This window comes from Mesoplodon densirostris, chromosome 7 (genome assembly GCF_025265405.1).
Source record: "Mesoplodon densirostris isolate mMesDen1 chromosome 7, mMesDen1 primary haplotype, whole genome shotgun sequence".
NCBI lineage: Eukaryota > Metazoa > Chordata > Mammalia > Artiodactyla > Ziphiidae > Mesoplodon > Mesoplodon densirostris.
The window spans coordinates 41,584,648-41,607,173 of NC_082667.1; the positions used below are offsets into that span (position 1 = coordinate 41,584,648).

General features: G+C 41.0%; 1 protein-coding gene across 1 annotated transcript in view; it reads right to left on the bottom strand.

Moving 5' to 3' along the window:
• The window catches only part of FAT3 (FAT atypical cadherin 3), a 714,507-nt gene that overhangs the window by 71,535 nt on the left and 620,446 nt on the right, over positions 1-22,526 (bottom strand). Inside the window, exons 13-14 of the mRNA XM_060103563.1 lie at positions 21,357-21,510; positions 18,836-19,069 (exon numbers count right to left, since the gene is read on the bottom strand). Coding sequence (XP_059959546.1) covers positions 18,836-19,069; positions 21,357-21,510 — 388 coding nt within the window. The remainder of the gene's footprint in view (positions 1-18,835; positions 19,070-21,356; positions 21,511-22,526) is intronic.

A 22,526-nucleotide genomic window follows, 5' to 3' on the forward strand; every position in this document is an offset into this window, starting at 1 on the left:
AAAAGAAAATAGCAGGGCTTTGGGGAAGGAAAAAAAAAATATTAAATCACTGATTTATGCAGCTTAGAGGTAATAATTTCTAAGGCGTTAAGGAAAGACATAGAATACATGATATTTAAGAGCACACAGGCTGACATCAGAATTGAATCCTTCTCAAAACATCTTCTGGAATATGTATGTTTATATATGTATAACTGAATCACTTTGCTGTACACCTGAAACTAACATAACATTGTAAATCAACTATATTTCAATAATTTTTTTAATTTTAAAAATAAAATAAAATGTTCATCTCTGTCAGAAGAATTGATGAAGCTATTAAAAGCTATTAAAATATATTAAAAAACCCCCACAACATCTGGTAGAAATGACTAGAGAATAGAAAAGAGCATTGCACTGAGGTATCAGGGTACCCTCCTTTTAGATCCAGCTCTGCCACTAACGAAGTCATCTTTGGTAAGTCTCTTTATCTCTGAGCCCCAGTTCCCTTCTCAGAAAAAGAAGGGTTTTGACTGGATTTAGTCTCAGGTCCTTCCCAGCATAACATTCCAAGATCTATAAGGACTATGATTCACAGAAGAAGTAGGCCTAGTGCCCCAGGGAGAATCCATGAATCCAGGAGAACAGCAGCAAAGAGCAGCCAACAGCTGTTACGTCATCACTCACCCTGCCCACGTCATGGCAGCCATGTTCCCAGCTTGGCTGAGCCGCTTCTCATGGAGGGAAGGCCCTGTTCTGATTGCCCCTGACCCACTTGAGCCCTTCTTCCCTCTGGGTAAAGCCTGTGAAAGGATAATGGCTATGATGGGGAATTCTTAAGGATTTGCGGGTAGAATTCAGGAGGTCCATGAACTTGCACTAGTGTATTAGTTCTCTACTGCTCCATGCCAAACTACCCCAGAACTTAGCAGCATGAAACAACAAATATTAATACCTCGTCGTTTCTGTGGGGCAGGAATGGCTTAGCTGGCTCTCTGTGGCTCAAGGTTTCTCATGAGGCTTCAGTCAAGCTGTTGGGCAGGGCTGCAGTTTCATCTGAAGGTTCCAGTGGACGCGGATGGGGGGTCCACTTTCAAGCTCACTCATGCAATCGTTGGTGGTCCCGAGTCCCTTGACATGTGGGCCCCTCACAGGGCTGCCTCACCATATCCTCGCTCTCTTCCCCAGAGTGAGTGATGCAAGAGAGAGTGAGAGGGAGTGCTTTGCCCAGAATTGTGTCCCCCACCAAATCCGAATGTTGAAGAGCTAACCCTTAATGTGACTGTATTTAGAGATAGGGCTTTTAGGAGATATTAAGGTTCAAGAGGTCATAAGGGTGGGGTCCTAACCCAACACGATTGGTGGCCTATAAGAAGAGGAAGGCAGAGAGAGCTCTTTCCCTCTCTGCGTACACCAAGGAAAGGTCATGTGAGCGCCCAGTGAGAAGGCAGCCACCTGTGAGCCAGGAACTGACCATGCTGGCACCCTGAGCTGACATCCAGCCTCCAGAACTGAGAACATTAGTTTCTGCTGTTTAAGCCCCTCAGTCTATGGTATTTTGTTATGGCAGCCCAGGCAGACTAATACAGAGAGCATGCCCGAGAGGGAAGTCACAGTCTTTCTGTAAGCTAATCTCAGAAGTGATATCAGCCATCACTTCTACCATATTCTATTCATTAGAAGTGAATCAGGAGTCAGTACGTCCAGTGGACTCTCGAGGAAAGAGCTGGGAAGACCAAGAGGTAGGGGGGTGGTCGTTGGGGGTCATCTTAGAAGCTGCCTACCACCGAGGGAAAAATTTACATCTTTATTTCCATTAACCTCTAACTGGATTTAGCATAACATTCAATGGTAAATGTTGGCAACCGATCACTGTAGTATGAGCAGCAGCTGTGCTTTTGTGACCAACAGAAATCACAACTATTTTCATAATTTATAGTTGTGGCACATACCCACCCTGCTTACCACTACTCCAAAATATAAAAGTTATGAGATCTACTGTGCTAGATCTTATTTAATGTATTAAGGCAGAACTTCATATTACTATATAACAAGTTTAAAAAATATTTGGACCCCATTTCTTCTGTCACTTTTTGTATTTTATTTTATGAATTGTAAAACATTATCCTGAGACACAACCTGTAGGTATCACCAAACTGTCAAAGTACGGGTGGCACAAAAAGTTTAGGAATCCCTAAGCAAGTGGCCCTTCAAGTGCAGTCCTGGGACAGCAGCATTAATATCCTCTGGGAATTAGTCCAATTTCCAACAAGCTCTCAGGTGATACTCTTGGTCCAGGGACCACTTTTTGAGAACCACTGCCCTTGACTAAAATATAACTATTGATATCTATTAACCAAGCCTCCTTTGGTGCCACTAACTAGTTTTTCTTTCAGGGCAAGTTCACCCTTCAGAGTTTATTCATATGTTAAATAGAACAATAACAAAAATATCTGCCAACCTGCAGAAGTTGTTGTGAGAAGAGGAAATAATGTATCTGCAGTACTTGGCACGGTGCCTGGTATGTAGTAGAAGCTCACAAAGTAAATGTTGTTAGTCGTATTATGATTATTTTCATTTAAAATTCTTACCAATCCTCAGTCTTGCCTTTCGGGGCTTAAGAGTAGGAGAGAAGAGATATGCAAGCAGTTCCATGTAAGGAAAATCTTGAGATGCTGAGGAGATTAGAGCAGGATATCCAGCTGCAAAGAGGGCAGATGTGGCTCAATGTAGTTCCCTCCCTTCTAGTCACTCTTGGGTGAGCCTCTCACTCACCCTTCATGCTTGGCAAATCAAGCACTACTCCTGTCCTTCTAACATTATACTGATAGAAGAGGAAACAGTCTGAGGGAGACCAGTTACTAGCCGAAGGTCATGAAGCTTGCACACAGCACAGGGCACTAATCATCCAGGGCTTTCTACACACCCATGTGGCCTCTTGATCTCTGGTTACTAGGAGATGTGTCCCTTAAGGACATGGGATTAACCCCATGATATGCAGGGTCCAGAGGAGGCCAGGGGTGCTGGCTCAGCTGAGGTATGAGGCTGCCAAGAAGCTACCTACTTGGGAAGTCCTAAAAGAGAAAAATGGCAGGCCATCTGCATGCCTCCATTGTGGGATACATGGGTACCTCCAACTTCCTTCACAGACTCCACAGACTGACACTTCTCTCTGCCCCACACAGCCGGGTGCCAAAGGCTATGGAAAAGGAATGCTTCAGAATTTACCTCTTTTGTCAGGTGTGACATTTTTCTTTAGCTTTTGGGGCCCAGTGTAAAGGTAGCATATTCAGCTAAGTCCTTCCAAGAGTACATACTGAATGGATATTTGTTTTCCTCCATGAGACTAGAAGGTGATGATGAAAGACTTAAAATCAAACTCCATTACAGGGACCTCTATGAGACCAGAAGGGTGACGAGGGAATATTTAAAATCTAACACCATCCCAGGAGTTGAAGCTTTGGCCATCATATCTGAAGGTAAGGGAGAGCTCCAGTAGACAAATGTTTCTGACTCTGATAGACTGGTCTGAATGACCCTCCCTCAGACTTCATCCCAGGATGATGCAGGAAACAGCCAGCCCAGAGCACTCGACCCACATGCTTTTCTATCATCCTTCCAGCACTTTGTGGTGCACTTGCACTTAACTCATCTCTTAGCTGTTCTTCCTGAGTCTTTTTTCACGGCTCAACAAGTGGCAGCCACACAAGGCTAGGAATGTGTCAGAAGAGGCAAGAAACAACTGGAGAGATTCATTTAAAGTGGTTTGGTCAGAAAGATCTCTATTTAATAACCCTCAGTGGTTATTTTTGTGAACATTCCTCTCAGGTAAATAATTTCCTGCTCCTTCATGAGGAGCTACACGCTCAGAGCAAATGATGCTCTGAGATATTGGGCCAGCCCTTCACTCTGACAAGATCCATTCTCTGGAAAACCAAGTTCATTCCAGCTTCTGTCCCATGAGAGCACGCTTGGAGTCATGATGCCATCTATCTCCCTCGTGAAATATGCAGAAAATGAATCCCCAACATGGACTGCAAGCTTACATTACTACAGTGAATGACAGTGCAAAATTAAGGATGCTGAGGGCTGCTGGAAAACAAACACTTGGGTAAAAATGGAAAAATTCTGGGAATTCCCTGGTGGTCCACAGGTTAGGACTCTGCACTTCCTGGTTGGGGAGCTAGGATCCCACAGGCTACGCGACGCAGTCAGAAAAAAAAAATGGAAAAGTTCTGTCAAGAGATACGTGTTCTCTGTTTCTTTCCTGTTCTCTGTTAATATGAGGATCTAACTATTAACTTTAGAGGGAAAAGCATCATTCTGGAAGACTGAGAGAGAACTTCTCATCTTTTCTATTTATGTAATTCACTCTACTGGTTGGGTCTGTTCATTTCTATAATCCAGCACCTACAGAGCCCTCAGTGGGTGAGGAATTTCTCTTCCCCACTTCTTGGTGACTCCCTCTCATGTTGCCTTTATCCCCTGAAACCAGCTCCCTTCCCTCACCTCACAGCGCCCAGCCCAGTTGCTGCCATGTTAGTCTCCTCTTACCACATGGAGATGTCTGAGGGTGGATGTGTGCCTCCTGACTGGGTTATCCTCAGCCATCTCCCTCTTAGTTTCTTCCTTTGAGTGTCAGGGTTTTTTTTGGTTTTTTTTTTTTTTTTTTTTTTTTTTTTTTTGCCCCTCTCCTTCCTTTGATTTCTAAGGTCAGGTGGTCTCTCGAAACTGCTGAGGCTCACCCTCCCTACTCATATGAGTAATGCTACCCGCTCCAGTCTAATTGGGACCCGCTGGGGCAGTTGTCCTTTCCTGCTTTCATCATTGTGGCAGAGACAACGAGTGCTCACCAAATACCCCATGGCCTCTCCTACATTCCCCAGCCTCTTCTGCCTACTTCTGGGCAAGGGAAAGTGACAGAGTGATGTGGGTCTCTCCCAGGCTGAGTTAGATAAAAGCCTGGGTGCCTCCTTCATCTCTCTCCTCTCCTGCTGCAGTGACCTTGGGCACCAAAGGTCAAGAAGATGCTGTTGACAGGATGGAGGGACCAGATCTCCACGTCACTGAATGGACTCATGCTAACCTGCACTTCGGGGCAAGAATTAAACTTTTGCTGGACTAAGCCACTGATATTTTTAAAAAGTTACCTCAGTCTCGTCAAACCTATCTTGGCTAATAAAATCCTCACCTCTTTCTTTCTCTTTTGTTACTGGATCATTCCCCTCTTCTTGACCCAAGTTCAAGCCCCCACCCTTTTTTGTTTTTTAACGTCTTTATTGGAGTATAATTGCTTTACAATGGTCTGTTAGTTTCTGCTATATAACAAAGTGAATCAGCTATACATATACATATATCCCCATATCTCCTGCCTCTTGCATCTCCCTCCCTCACACCATCCCTATCTCACCCCTCTAGGTGGTCACAAAGCACCAAGCTAATCTCCCTGTGCTATGCGGCTGCTTCCCACTAGATATCTATTTTACATTTGGTAGTGTATATATGTTCATGCCACTCTCTCACTTCATCCCAGCTTACCCTTCCCCTCCTCCCCCGTATTCTCAAGTCCATTCTCTAGTAGGTCTGCATCTTTATTCCCATCTTGCCCTTAGGGTTCTTCATGAAGATATATATATATATATATATATATATATATATATATATATATATATATTTAGATTCCATATATATGTGTTAACATATGGTATTTGTTTTTCTCTTTCTGACTTGCTTCACTCTGTATGACAGTCTCTAGGTCCATCCACCTCACTACAAATAACTCAATTTCATTCCTTTTTACGGCTGAGTAATATTCCATTGTATATATGTGCCACATCTTCTTTATCCATTCATCTGTCAATGGACACTTAGGTTGCTTCCATGTCCTGGCTATTGTAAATAGAGCTGCAATGAACATTTTGGTACATGACTCTTTTCTGAATTGTGGTTTTCTCAGGGTATATGCCCAGTAGTGGGATTGCTGGGTTGTATGGTAGTTCTATTTTTAGTTTTTTAAGGAACGTCCATACTGTTCTCCATAGTGGCTGTATCAAATGACATTCCCACCCACAGTGCAACAGGGTTCCCTTTTCTCCACACGCCCTCCAGCATTTATTGTTTGTAGATTTTTTGATGATGGCCATTTGGACCAGTGTGAGGTGATACCTCTTTGTAGTTTTGATTTGCATCTCTCTGATGATTAGTGATGTTGAGCATTCTTTCATGCCTTTGTTGGCAATCTGTGTATCTTCTTTGGAGAAACTATCTATTTAGGTCTTCTGCCCATTTTTGTATTGGGCTGTTTTCTTGATATTGAGCTGCATGAGCTCCTTGTATATTTTGGAGATTAATCCTTTGTCAGTTGCTTCATTAGCAAATATTTTCTCCCATTCTAGGGGTTGTCTTTTCGTCTTGTTTATGGTTTCCTTTGCTGTGCAAAAGCTATTAAGTTTCAGTAGGTCCCATTTGTTTATTATTGTTTTTATATTCATTTCTCTAGGAATTGGGTCAAAAAGGATCTTGCTGTGATTTATATCGTAGAGTGTTTTGTCTATGTTTTCCTCTAAGAGTTTTATAGTGCCTGGCCTTACATTTAGGTCTTTAATCCATTTTGAGTTTATTTTTGTGTATGGTGTTAGGGAGTGTTCTAATTTCATTCTTTTACATGTAGCTGTCCAGTTTTCTCAACACCAATTATTGAAGAGGCTGTCTTTTCTCCATTGTATATTCTTGCCTCCTTTATCAAAAATAAGGTGACCATATGAGCATGGTTTTATCTCTGGGCTTTCTATCCTGTTCCATTGATCTATATTTCTGTTTTTGTGCCAGTACCATACTGTCTTGATTACTGTAGCTTTGTAGTATAGTCTGAAGTCAGGGAGCCTGATTCCTCCAGCTCCATTTTTCTTTCTCAAGATTGCTTTGGCTATTGGGGGTCTTTCGTGTTTCCATACAAATTGTGAAATTTCTTGTTCTACTTCTTTGAAAAATTCCATTGGTAGTTTGATAGGGATTGCATTGAATCTGTAGATTGCTTTGGGTAGTATAGTCATTTTCACAATGTTGATTCTTCCAATCCAAGAACATGGTATATCTCACCATCTGTTTGTATCATCTTTAATTTCTTTCATCAGTGTCTTATAGTTTTCTGCATACAGGTCTTTTGTCTCCCTAGGTAGGTTTATTCCTAGGTATTTTTTTTTGTTGTTGCAGTGGTAAATGGGAGTGTTTCCTTAATTTCTCTTTCAGATTTTTCATCATTAGTGTATAGGAGATTTCTGTGCATTAATTTTGTATCCTGCTACTTTACCAAATTCATTGATTAGTTCTAGTAGTTTTCTGGCAGCGTCTTTAGGATTCTCTATGTATAGACAGTGTCATGTCCTCTGCAAACACTGACAGCTTTACTTCTTCTCTTCTGATTTGGATTCCTTTTATTTCTTTTTCTTCTCTGATGGCTGTGGCTAAAACTTGAAATACTATATTGAATAACAGTGGTGACAGTGGGCAACCTTGTCTTGTTCCTAATCTTAGTGGAAATGGTTTCAGTTTTTCACCATGGAGAATGATGTTAGCTGTGGGTTTGTCATATATGGCCTTTATTATGTTGAGGTAAGTTCCCTCTATGCCTACTTTCTGGCGGGTTTTTATCATAAATGGGTGTTGAATTTTGTTGAAAGCTTTTTCTGCATCTGTTGAGATGATCATATGGTTTTTATCCTTCAATTTGTTAATATGGTATATCACATTGATTGATTTGTGTGTATTGGAGAATCTTTTCTGGGATTATTCCTGGGATAAACCACACTTGATCATGGTGTATGATCCTTTAAATGTGCTGTTGGATTCTATTTGCTAGTATTTTGTTGAGGATTTTTGCATCTATGTTCATCAGTGATATTGGCCTGTAGTTTTCTTTTTTTGTGACATCTTTGTCTGGTTTTGGTATCAGGGTGATTGTGGCCTCGTAGAATGAGTTTGGGAGTGTTCCTTTCTCTGCTATATTTTGCAAGAGTTTGAGAAGGATAGGTGTTAGCTCTTCTCTAAATGTTTGATAGAATTCGTCTGTGAAGCCATCTGGTCCTGTGCCTGTGTTTGTGGGAATATTTTAAATCTCAGTCTCAATTTCAGTGTTTGTGATTGGTCTGTTTATATTTTCTATTTCTTCCTGGTTCAGTCTTGGAAGGTTGTGCTTTTCTAAGAACTTGTCAGTTTCTTCCAGATTGTCCATTTTATTGGCATATAGTTGCTTGTAGTAAACTCTCATGATCCTTTGTATTTCAGCAATGTCAGTTATTACTTCTCCTTTTCCATTTCTAATTCTATTGATTTCAGTCTTCTTTTTTTCTTGATGAGTGTGGCTAATTGTTATCAATTTTGTTTATCTTCTCAAAGAACCAGGTTTTAGTTTTATTGATCTTTGCTATTGTTTCCTTCATTCCTTTTTCATTTATTTCTGATCTGATCTTTATGATTTCTTTCCTTCTGCTAACTTTGGTGTCTTTTTGTTCTTCTTTCTCTAATTGCTTTAGGTGTAAGGTTAGGTTGTTTATTTGAGATGTTTCTTGTTTCTTGAGGTAGGATTATATTGCTATATACTTCCTGCTTAGAAATGCTTTTGCTGCATCCCATAGGTTTTGGGTCATCGTGTTTTCATTGTCATTTGTTTCTATGAATTTTTTGATTTCCTCTTTGATTTCTTTAGTTATCTCTTGGTTATTTAGTAGTATATTGTTTAGCCTCCATGTGTTTGTAATTTTCACAGATTTTTTTCCTGTAATTGATATCTAGTCTCAAAGCATTGTGGTCGGAAAAGATACTTGATACAATTTCAATTTTCTTACATTTACCACCGCTTGATTTGTGACCCGAGATATGATCTATCCTGGAGAATGCTCCATGAGTACTTGAGAAGAAAGTGTATTCTGTTGTTTTCCGATGGAATGTCCTATAAATATCAATTAAGTCCATCTTGTTTAATGTATCATTTAAAGCTTGTGTTTCCCTATTTATTTTCATTTTGGATGGTTTGTCCATTGGTGAAAGTGGAGTGTTAAAGTCCCCTACTATGAGTGTATTACTGTCAATTTCCGGTTTTATGGCTGTTAACATTTGCCTATGTATTGAGGTGCTCCTATGTTGGGTGCATAAATATTTACAATTGTTATATCTTCTTCTCAAATTGTCCATTGATCATTATGTTGTGTCCTTCTTTGTCTCTTGTAATAGTCTTTGTCTTAAAGTCTGTTTTGTCGATATGAGAATTGCTACTCCAGTTTTCTTTTGAGTTCCATTTGCATGGAATATCTTTTACATCCCCTCACTTTCAGTCTGTATGTGTCCCTGTGTCTGAAGTGGGTCTCTTGTAGACAGCATATATATGGGTCTGGTTTTTGTATCCATTCAGCCAGTCTATGTCTTTTGGTTGGAGCATTTAACCCATTTACATTTAAGGTTATTATCAATATTTATGTTCGTATTATCATTTTCTTAATTGTCTTGGGTTTTTTATTGTAGGTCTTCTCCTTCTCTTGTGTTTCCTGCCTAGAGAACTTCCTTTAGCATTCGTTGTAAAGCTGGTTTTGTGGTGCTGAATTCTGTTAGGTTTTGCTTGTCTGTAAAGGTTTTAATTTCTCCATCGAATCTTAATGAGATCCTTGCTGGGTAGAGTAATCTTGGTAGTAGGTTTTTCCCTTTCATCATTTTAAATATGTCCTGCCACTCCCTTCTGGCTTGCAGAGTTTCTGCTGAAAGATCAGCTGTTAACCTTATGGGGATCTCTTTTTATGTTATTTGTTGCTTTTCCCTTGCTGCTTTTTTTTTTTTTTTTTTTTGGCGGTACGCGGGCCTCTCACTGTTGTGGCCTCTCCTGTTGCAGAGCACAGGTTCTGGATGCACAGGCTCAGCAGCCATGGCTCACAGGCCCAGCCTCTCTGCAGCATGTGGGGTCCTCCCGGACCGGGGCACAAATCCACGTCCCCTGCATCAGCAGGTGGACTCTCAAACACTGCACCACCAGGGAAGCCCTCCCTTGTTGCTTTTAATATTTGTTCTTTGTATTTAATTTTTGATAGTTTGATTAATATGTGTCTTGGTATGTTTCACTTGGATTTATCCTGCATGGGACTCTCAGCACTTTCTCGACTTGATTGACTATTTGCTTTCCCATATTAGGGAAGTTTTCGACTATAATCTCTTCAAATATTTTCTCAGCCCCTTTCTTTTTCTCTTCTTCTTCTGGGTCCCCTATAATTCAAATATTGGTGTGTTTCATGTTGTCCCAGAGGTCTTTGAGACTGTCCTCACTTCTTTTCATTGTTTTTTCTTTTTTCTGCTCTGCAGTAGTTATTTCTACTATTTTATCTTCCAGGTCACTTATCCATTTTTTCTGCCTCAGTTATTCTGCTATTGATCCCTTTAGAGAATTTTTAATTTCATTTATTGTGTTATTCACCATTGTTTGTTTGCTCTTTAGCTCTTCTAGGTCCTTTTTAAACGTTTATTGTATATTCTCCATTCTATTTCCAAGATTTTGGATCGTCTTTACTATCATTGTTCTGGTTCTTTTTCAGGTAGACTGCATATTTCCTCTTCATTTGTTTGGTCTGGTGGGTTTTTACTTTGCTACTTCATCTTCTGTATGTTTCTCTGTATTCTCATTTTGCTTAATTTACTGTGTTTGGGGTCACTTTTTCACAGGCTGCAGGTTCATAGTTCCCATTGTTTTTGGTGTCTGCCCCCAGTGGCTAAGGTTGGTTCAGTGGGTTGTGTAGTCTTCTTAGTGGAGGGGACTAGTGCCTATTTTCTGGTGGATGAGGCTGCATATTGTGTTTCTGGTGGGCAGGACTGTGTCCAGTGGTGTATTTTGGGGTGTCTGTCACCTTATTATGATTTTAGGCAGCCTCTCTGCCAGTGGGTGGGGTTGTGTTCCTGTCTTGCTAGTTGTTTGGCATAGGGTGTCCAGCACTGTAGCTTGCTCATGGTTGACTGGAGCTGGGTCTTAGTGTTGAGATGGAGATCTTGATATTACATGGAGCTGGGAGGTCTTTGGTGGACCAATGTCCTGAACTTTGCTCTCCAACCTCAGAAGCACAGGCCTGACACCCAGCCAGAGCACCAAGACCCTGTCAGCCACATGGCTCAGAAGAAAAGGGAGAAAAAAAGAAAGAAAGAAAGAAAACAATAAAATAAAATAAAATGAAATAATTAAAATAAAGGAAAATATTAAAAATTAAAATGTAATTAAAAAAAGAAAAGAAAGAAAAGTGCAACCAAATGAAAAAACAAATCCACCAATGATAACAAGTGCTAAAAACTATACTTAAAAAAAATAAAAATAAAAGTAAACAGACAGAGAGTACCCTAGGACAAATTGTAAAAGCAAAGTTGTACAGACAAAATCACTCACATACACATACACATACACACTCACAAAAAGAGAAAAAGGAAATATATATATATATATGTAGATCATTGCTCCCAAGGTCCAGTACCTCAATTTTGGGATGATTCATTGTCTATTCAGGTATTCTAGAGATGCAGGGTACATCAAGTTGATTGTGGAGATTTAATCTACTGCTCCTGAGGCTGCTGGGAGAGATTTCCCTTTCTCTTCTTTGTTCGCACAGCTCCTGGGGTTCAGCTTTAGATTGGCCCCACGTCTGCATGTAGGTCGCCTGAGGGTGTCTGTTCTTCGCTCAGGCAGGACAGGGTTAAAGTAGCAGCTGATTCAGGGGCTCTGGCTCACTCAGGCCGGGGGGGAGGGAGGGGTATGGATGAGGGGCAAGCCTATGGTGGCAGAGGCCCGCGTGATGTTGCACCAGCCTGAGGTGCATCATGTGTTCTCCCGGGGAAGTTGTCCCTGGATCACGGGACCCTGGCAGTGGTGGGCTGCACAGGCTCCCGGGAGGGTAGGTGTGGAGAGTGACCTGTGCTTGCACACAGGCTTCTTGGTGGCTGCAGCAGCAGCCTTAACATTTCATGCCCGTCTCTGGTGTCTGCCCTGGCAGCCACAGCTCACACCTGTCTCTGGAGCTCGTTTAGGTGGTGCTCTGAATCACCTCTCCTCAGGCACCCCAAAACAATGGTCTCTTGCCTCTTAGGCAGTTCCAGAACTTTTCCCGGACTCCCTCCCGGCTAGCTGTGGTGCACTAGCCCCCTTCAGGCTGTGTTTATGCAGCCAACCCCAGTCCTCTCCCTGGGATCTGACCTTCGAAGTCCAAGCCTCAGCTCCCAGCCCCCGCCCATCCCAGCAGGTGAGCAGACAAGCCTCTCGGGCTGGTAAGTGCTGGTCAGCACTGATCCTCTGTGCAGGAATCTCTCCGCTTTGCCCTCTGCACCCCTGTTGCTGTGCTCTCCTCCGTGGCTCCGAAGCTTCCCCCCTGTCAACCCCCCTCTCCGCCAGTGAAGGGGCTTCCTAGTGTGTGGAAACCATTCCTCCTTCACAGCTCCCTCCCACTGGTTCAGGTCCCATCCCTATTCTTTTGTCTGTTTTTTTCTTTTGCCCTACCCAGGTACGAGGGGAATTTCTTGCCTTTTGGGAGGTCTCAGGTCTTCTGTCAGCATTCAGTAGGTTTTCTGTAGGAGTTGTTCCACATGTAGATGTATTTCTGATGTATTTGTGGGGAGGAAGGTGATCTCCACACCTTACTCTTCCGACATCTTGAAGGTCTCTGAAAAGCCCCAACCCTTAAAACCCAACTTAAATCCTAATACCACTTTGTGAATTCTTCCTGAATTGTCCCACTTGAAAATTCATTGCTCATGTTTTCATGTTCCCACAGGGACCTGTGCTATCATTTTACATGTATTGACTAATCGTTACAAAATCCCTATTTTTTCCAGAGAAAATCATAATCCCAAAAGATAAATGCACCCCAATGTTCATTGCAGCACTAGTTACAAAGCCAAGACATGGAAGCAACCTAAATGTCCATTGAAAGAGGAATGGACAAAACGATGTGGTACATATATACAACGGAATATTACTTAACCACAAATAAGAATGAAATAATGTCATTAGCAGCAACATGGATGGACCTAGAAATTATCATACTAAGTGAAGTAAGTCAGACAGAGAAAGACAAATATCATATGATATTGCTTATATGTGGAATATAAAAGAATGGTACAAATGAACTTATTTACAAAACTGAAACAGACTCACAGACTTTGAAAACAAACTTATGATTACCAAAGGGGAGGGATAAATTAAGAGTCTGGGATTAACATATACACACTACTATATATAAAACAGATAATCAACAAAGACCTGCTATATAGTGTAGGGAACTCTACTCAATATTCTTTAATAACCTATATGGGAAAAAATCTGCAAAAGAATGAATATAGGCATATGTATAACTGAATCACTTTACTGTACACCTGAAACTAACACAACATTGTAGATCAACTGTAGTCCAATATAAAATAGAAATTAAATTTAAAAATAAGCAAAATTCCTACTTTTACAGATGCAACTCTATTATAACATTGATTCCATTTTTCTTTGAATGTTCTTTTGTGCTTGCCTGTTTCCCACTATGACTGTAAACCCCTCGAAGGCAAAGCCTCCCTACTCTGTCATGATTAACAAACTTGTTATCTTTATTCCTGACATTTTCCTGAAGGACTGTACTTTAATTCCCAATGTGTCTCCAGTTTTTCATCTTTCTACATCAGGTCCTGTTTCAGGCCACCTAAGCTATTTCTGTGCAAGCAGCACCTGCACCTGGTGCACGAGTTTGAGTTCTTGTCTAGCCTGTCCATTGTGCCTTCAATCCAGTCAGCACCAAAATAGACAGATTTCACGTGTAAAATCTCTCTCTCCTCTGCTCCTTCCTTTTATTTATTTATTTGCCTGTGCCGGGTGTTAGTTGCGGTATGCGGTATCTTTGTTGCCGTGTGTAGGATCTTCATTGCAGCATGCGGGATCTTTAGTTACGGCATGTGAACTCTTAGTTATGGCATGGGGGATCTAGTTCCCCGACCAGGGATCAATTCTGGGCCCCCTGCATTGGGAGCATGGAGTCTTAGCCACTGGACCACCAGGGAAGTCCCTGCTCCTTCCTTTTAAATCCCAAAGCTACTACTCGAATTTTGGCCCCTGTGATCTCTCTTGATACTCTCCTAGAAGATTTCCTAACACCCATATTAGATGCTCCTATCAGATTAGCATTTCCCAAAACCAGAACTGATGAATTTCTTTTCTCCAAAGTGCTGGGTGGTTCTTTTCTATCTATTGGTTTAAGCACACAATTCCTGGTCTTTGTGAACCACCACAATCAGGCCCAGATGCCTTCTCTCATCTCACTGCCTTCTCTCTGTCCTTGACCATGTGATGATCTCCCAACTATTTAATTGGGTCCAGAGTTTCCCAGCTTTGCAACTTCATCCCCCTGGTTCCTGTCTTCTTGAAGGCCTTTCTCCCTCTGCCTGTTGAATCCCATTCATTCTGTGAGCTCTGCCTTTTATTCAAGGTCTATGTGTTGCTGATTCATGCCCTTCACTACTGCATAGAACCTGGGCCTGTCACTGCACGTTCCTTGTATAGTTACTTCTAGAATGCCTGCTACATAGCTACTCATTAAATATCAGTTATATTGAATGGAAAATAAATGTAATGCATGTTACAAGCTTCCAAGTTTCTCCAAAATCCCTGAAAGAAGTTCTAAACTTTGTAGGAAATATTTTACAGGAAAGGAGTGAGTTGCTCATTGGAACATTTCCTTGCTTTATGTCCCTGATCCATAAGAGGAAAAATATGTCCTCTTGAATCTCAAATATCTGGACATTAGCCTCTCAATAAATCATGGTCTCTGGCATATTTTCCAGTGCAAGTTTACATTTTATTTCCATGTCACTTTGTCTAAAATGGTCACAGATTTTGGCTCCGATTTTCACCTCTGCATATGCCCTTTGCTAGCTTAAAAAACCCTCAAAATTGAGAACCTGGACACAATTCCTACCTTAAGAGGTACGATAAATAGTAACATATTAACCCCAAAGAGGTGGTGCAACAAAAGGTCTCCTAATCTTTACTGAAATGATTAAATTTTTATAAATGTTAGGCCATAAAGTCGTGTCATTAGTTCATGGGATTGAGGATGTTTCCACTTTACAGGAAAACTAAGAATTTAATGCTGAAATCTAGACAGTTGCCATGCTATTTCTTAGAACTCATAAATTGGGTGCTAAAATGGTCTTGTCTTCCTCTGTTTTTATTTTATTCCTGACCTAGGCAGTTGGTTCATTATGAATAATGAATTTGGCATAGGAAAAGAGTTGCTTGGCTAAAAGCAATAATATTTTTTAAAATTAGGAAACCAGGATATGAAAAGTTAGCAAGTCACTGTAAGCGTTTTGAATTTATGAAGCAATGGAATTGGATTTCAGATTAATATATCTTTGTCTTTTTTCTGCAGTTTATAGTGACTTAGTATATACTGCAGCCAAATGCTGTTGAAATCGTTTGTAACTTTAGGTAAAGGAATATGCTTAACAGAAGAAGTTTCATGAACCAAATAGCCCTGTCATTTTTACAAATGGAACCAATGTTCTTCACTAGGGTCAGAAACCAATTAGACCACTTGGATGGATCTCAAAGGCATGATGCGGAGTGAAAAAGGCCATTTTCAAAAGGTGACAAACTACACGATTCCATTTAAATAACATTTGTGAAATAACAAAATTATAGATACGGAGATTAGTGGTTGCCAGGGATTAGAGACTGGGAAGGAAGTGTGCAGAGGAGGTGGGTGTGGTGGTTACATGAAGCTGCACAGGTGATAAAACTGCATAGAACCACACACACACACAACCACACACACAACCACACACACACACACACACAACCACACACACACACAACCACACACACACAACCACACACACACGCACCTGCGCCAAAATCTGAGTGTATTACAGTTATGCAAGATGGTATCATTGGGAGAAAGGGTTGGGTGAAAAGTACATGCCACCTCCTGTACATTTTTGTTTTTGGCAACTTCCTGTGAACCTATGATTATTTCAAAATTAAAAGTTCTTTAAAAATCAGACATTTCCTTGTCACTTTAGAGAGGGGCCTATGAAGTCAAGTGGTAACATAAGTAAGTGAGATGGCTGGGGATTGGGAGGGTGAGAACTGGCTGGTATCAAGGAGGGAGCTGCTATTAGGCTCCTACCATGGTGGGACTGTGCACCTGGAATTGCTGAGTCGTCTGAGTGCTGTTTTTAGAAAATGCCAGAAATTGAAAATTTAAATAAATATCTCTTGACTTTTATTGACAATTAATTCAAACTTTTTGGAACACTGTATGTAAGCCAAACTAAAGATATTGGAGGGCTGGATTCAGTCTTAACGATTCATGTGCAAACTCAGCTTCAGGCCAGAGGCTGAGTTTGGCCACCAGATGATTCGCCCACTCCGCAAACTGGTCATCTCAGTATGCGGCTCAACGCTCCTCTGTGCTGCCTTACAGAAGATGGAGAAATGGGGAATCAGGCTGCTAATGAAAATGGCATGAGCCCCCAGTCACTGACACCCGGGACTCTGGAGAATGTGGGTTTGACTCTGGAATCCCCCTGCAGGCTCTGAACAAGACCTTCACACCCACCTCCTCAGCATGGTGCCTGGAAATAGCAGGTGCTCAGCTTGCCTTTTTAGAGGTGTTCATTTGTTCTTTCCCGACTGTCTTAGTTTTTATTTTTTTTAAGCTAAATGAATTCTACAAAAACTGAGAATATGACCCAGAATCTGGTTTCCTATGCTCTGGTTTTCCAGAAGCAAATACAATAGCCTGGTGAACACATCTTATATGAGCAGCACTCATAACCTCCGTGTCTGTTTGAAGCTCTGAGCGTAAGCTAATTTTTTGCTAATTAGTGCAAATGAGCAGAGGGAGGTGCTGATAAGGTCGTTATTCTGGGTTTGGTCTTTGAAAGGCTTTATCATCTCTGTCCTGCTAATGCCCAGAGTCTGGTCAACCCTTCTTCCCCAACTGCCAACCCGGACAGCTGACTCAGAAGAAGTGAGAAGGATGGAGCTAACTGCATACCCTCCAGCACAACCATATCTGTGAGTCAATAACTTCTCCCCACCTCCGCTGTCTGAAACATCATGTGCACTGATCAGACTCCCTCTGTGTTCTGTACAGTCTCTAGTACATAGAGCATACCCAGTTCCTTCAGGAAGGAGGTGAGTAGAAAAACTCCAATTTTTTAAAATTGAAATGTTAATTTAAATTAAAAAATTTTTAGATCTTAAAATTTCATCTCTGGCCCAATTACACATTCTCAGAGTCAAATTTAAATTATTAATGATTCATTTGCATGATTTCTGTCCTCTTTTCCCCAAAAGTCTGCTATCAAGAGTCCACAGAATGTTTTCCAATCCTCATTTAAAAAAGAGTATTTGTAAGTATTACATAATTATAAATCAATAAAAGGGTCTTTTCCGGAATTCCCTGGTGGTCTAGTGGTTAGGACTCGGCGCTTTCACTGCCAAGGGCCCGGGTTTGATCCCTGGTCGGGGAGCTAAGATCCCATAAGCCACGTGTCACAGCCAAAAATAATATCATTTTTTTTAAACCAAGCTTTACAATATGCAGATTTTAAAGTGTTGGTTCTCAGCCTCAAAAATTATGCTAATGATGTAAGAACAATAATTCATAGTGTAGCCACTAATTTCTCTAAGGGGAAATATGCAGGGGCCCTGGGCTCTACATTTGTTTTCAACTAATTATCATGTATTTACTTTTCCATTAGTCCAATAATTTTTCTTTCAATTCAGAATTAAACAATAACACCCTGAATTATATAAAGGCCTGTTTAGCATAACAGACACACCCCATCATTCCCCAGTCCCCTGATTTACAGCTTTTAAAATGCACAACCAAGAGGCTGTCTATATGCCCTTTCGTATTTAGATTCCATCATGCAGTCACCTCAATAACTTATGCATTCTCAGAAGGACTACCTAGCAATTAACTCTGATCTTTTCTAACTCACCATCTCATTATGTAAAGTGGATTGGAACACAAACTTTATTAACAACTTTCAATTCTAATTCCTTCTTATCGCCCACACCCACACGCCTCCTAGTAATGTCAGTTTATATGAGCAAAATACTCTGGAAAACGGCAGTTAAAAAAAATCCACATTGGACTGGCAGCACATTTCGTAATTGGTCTTTGCACTATGGGTACCACCATAAATCGAGATTGTCATATTTCAGCTAAAGCATGGGATGCAATTCTTTATAGAAATGGAAATGAATTCTCCCTGCCACAAAACACAGCATTTTTTTTTTTTTTTTTTTTTTTTTTTGCAGTACGCGGGCCTCTCACTGTTGTGGCCTCTCCCATTGTGGAGCACAGGCTCCGGATGCGCAGGCCCAGTGGGCATGGCTCATGGGCCTAGCTGCTCCGCGGCATGTGGGACCTTCCCAGACCAGGGCACGAACCCATGTCCCCTGCATCGGCAGGCGGACTCTCAACCACTGTGCCACCAGGGAAGCCCACAACACAGCATTTTAACTATGTTCAGGAGGAATGGGCAAGTAAGAAAGCTATTATTTTTATGCTAAAGGTTAAAAAAAATGCAAACCCCAAGCTCTTTGTTAAAAGGTAAAGGAATTCATAGTATCACTTCTTCAAATCCTAGAAAGAGGCGGGAAGATGCCTTGTAGAGTTCTCTTGTGCATATGAAGTGTGTCAGTGGAAGAGCTGAAATGTGGTTTAATGTACTTGTTTTCATGGTAAGGAGCCAAGGTGGGCTGATGAAACTAAAGGACAGGTAGCACCTGAAGATGTGTCAAATGTACAAACAGGGAGACATCCCATCAGTGCAGCTGACTTACCGACATCGGGATCTACTGCTTGAACTCTGGTCAACAGAGCCTTGGTGGCTGTGTTCTCATAGACACAGGCGTTATAGTGGTCGGACGAAAACACTGGGGGGTTATCGTTCACATCCTCCAGGATCAGACGGACGTCAGACTGGCAGAACCTGCCACCCCCGTCGGTGGCCCTGGCGATGAGGCTGTATTCAGGGACCCTCTCCCGGTCCAACAGAACCAAAGTTTTTAACTCACCTGTGAAAATAAATGGCCTAGCTTTTCAAAAACTGTCTTTCTTTGAAGAGCAGAGAATCAATTATTGTGCATACAGAATCCCCAGTACAGGAAGGATCGCTGACATTTGGCTCCAGTGCCTCATGCTTTGAAAAATCGAGCAAGTTCAATTTTTTTAAGCATCAGGGAAAAAGTGATGGGATTCTGGACGCAACAAAAAAACCAACTGTATGACCTTCAGATGAATTAATCCCACTGTGAAGCCTCTTGTTTCAGGGATTCCTTCTCTTGGCAGCATGGAGAAGCTCCATACCTCTTTAAACATCTTAAGAACTGCTCTGGAGATCGGCCTTGTTTCTGGATTTTCTCCAGAAAAAGCATGAAGAATGGACCAGTATCCTCAGTTCTCTGACTGTCAATCAGGTCAATGATTTGTAAATTCAGAAGGGGCAGTCTGTCTGCTTCCAGATATTTAACATTTTTTTTACCCCATCTTTTAGAGAAAAACAGTCAAAACAGGCTGGCTTTAGCAGAAAGAGGTCATGAAGGAGTCCTACTGTGCCAGATGAACCCCACTTGCTGGATGGTGGTAGGGCCTGTGGCTGTTGGGGGAGGATTCCAGTGGGGGGTTATCTGAGAACCTTAAAGCAGCAGCTCTTTGGCAACCAACATGGAGGGAGGTTATGTCTGTATTTTAATCACTCAGATAGCTGTACTGGTCCTGAGTGTCAGCCCCTGTGGGGATTTTGTTATTCTTGTTAACCTAAATTTCAATGGATAATGGCAATAAGCACAGTGACAGACCTGAATAAATACTGTTTGGTGAAAAGTAGGACTCATGAAATATTATTATGTACTCTTAACAAAATTAGTAGAAGTCATTGGGACGAAGCCATCTATACTTATAAAGCTGTTCCTCCTATGGCTTCCTGACTGCAGCCAGTTCTCAAATCTAGCCTGGATCATTTTCCCCTTCTCCAAAACACCCAGTGTTTTTTCAGTTGGGCATTCAAGACCCTCCAAAATCTGACCTAAAGTTATTTTTCCACCACTTTTCTCATGAGCCATTCTGTGGCTCCTCTGACCAGTGACAATGTGGTACACAGCTTTCCCTGGATGTGCCGTGCTCTCTGCCCTCACTGCCCCCATGACTGGCAGTGTCCTGCTTTAGCTCCTAGAATCCTGGCTCATTTCAAATGCCAGCTCTGCTTTAAAAGTTTCTCCTTCCCTCTTATCAGAATATTAGCTACTTCTTCCTCTGTGCCCAGATATATCTCTCCTGATATCTCTCCCGGGCACTCATTCTGCCTTTCACTATTATTGTTGTTTTTTCTGTTATTATTAGTATTGACTTACAGCTCTGTCTTCTCCACTGGAATACAATATTCCTTGGGGATGCTTTGCTTGGTTCATCTTGGAATCGAACACAAATATCCCGTAAAGTACTTTTAGGTCTAGTAGTTAATAAATGTTACCTATTCAATAAAAAATTGCCAGGCCTCTTTAGCCAAGTAGCATATTGTTATGTAGCTAAACCCTTCCCAGTAAGATGCACCAGACATGGGAGAGAGCTAGGGAGGAGCTAATACCTTCTGGAGACTCAGAAATTAGTTATTGTTCATTATGATGAACACAACACTGGAAATATGCAAATTATTCAATCTTTACCCTTCATTTAAAAATTGTCAATGGATGGGCCATCCAATACACAACACTGAGATAATTTACCTCCATAGAAAATGCCTTTTCCATTATCTATGGCCTTCAAGGCAGGCGTCTGCCTTTAGGGTACATAACCTTTCACCTTATAAATTTTACCTCAATATGTAAGCAAGTCTGAGGACTCATAGCTTTGGAGAAACTAGAGAGGAATGATGAATAAAAACCAGACAAGTATGTTAATAAGCATAGGCACCCAGAAGGGATTTCAACAGGGCAAAACTCTCCTTACTATGCACTACTGTCTGGTTTGCATGGAAACTTGCATTTGTGATAGAATTCTATTTATGCTATTTATAGGTCAGCTGCTTTAACCCGTGGATATGAGAAAGAGGAGAAGCAAACAGACACATCTGATTACTTGGTGCTGCTAAATGTAGGTAAAGTCAGGGCAAGTTTTATAGGCCAAATGAGGTTTCTGTCCTCCAAACACCATGTGCTACTGGTATTTCTTAAGAGTCCAAGATAGCAGGGCATCATATCAAGGCTCTTGTATACTAACTATGCCCTAGTGATAAGACCATGTGAGAGTTTAACTTCTCTCATGGATTAACAATGGCATTTACCCAAAGAATAAATTTCGCCTTACCACTTTGTGGATCTAGAAAAAATTCATTGTTTCCAGATCCATAGAGTGAGTATCGTATATCTCCATTGGATCCAATATCAGCATCCTTGGCACTGACCTTCAGGATGATTTTGTTTGATGGAATGTCTTCAGGAAATAATGCTGTATATGCAACCTAGGCAAAGGTAAAGAAAAGTAATTGAATCATTAGTATTTGTGGGGCAGTTGTCATATTTAGCATTATAAATGATTTCTTTAAAAATGCATTTGCATAATTTATCTTCAGCTACGTTTTTCCTTTACCACAGAATCATCTTATGCCATATGATGAAACAGAGAATATCTCTTGCTCTGCCCCTCCTATGCTCATCATCAACAACTACTGATTGGGCACCTACTATGTGCTAGGTACCACTGAGATGTTAGAAGTACAACGGAGAAGAAAACAGACAAAAATCCCCACCCCTGTGGAACCATGACCCACATCACATATTGATCATGCCCCTCTTAGTCCTTGGGACCCTTCAACTCTTTAAAGAGCCACTACTAACATCTGGCATTAGTATGAGAGACTAAATCTATTTGCAACACTTTTCTAAGCTAAAGAACACCAATACTGTCTCTCAATCCACATGTAAGGAAAAGGTAAATGAAGGGTGATTTAATTTTGGTAAGAAAGGAAATAAAATCAATTACTGGCACCTTGCATTCGTTGTCACATTTTGAACTGTGGTGGAAAGGCCACCATAAGGGGTCTGGAAACCCAGCTTCATTATCAACGTTGCTACCAACAAGCTGTGTAAACTTATACAAAAAACGTAATTCATACTTTTGAGTGGTCCATTCTTCTTTTATGAAATAGGTGATTCAGACAGAAAAATTCATAGTGTCCTTTATGAGTCCTTAAAAATTATTTAATTTTGAGACTCCTGGTTTCATTTTTTTGTTTGTTTGATTTTTTTGGTGGGCAGAATTAGGTACTGATCGTGCTAACTATACTCTTTTCATGTTTATAATATTTCATCCTAGAGTCCACCTCTTACCCTCTTATATCCATTTGGAGCTCATTAATTAAGAATATAAGATGAGAAAGCAGCCTGGTCTTAAGGAGAAAAGTGAAATGGGTTTTGACTTAATTTTAGATAAGCAGAGTAAAAAGCAGTGATATATCCGACACAGCCGCAAATCTCA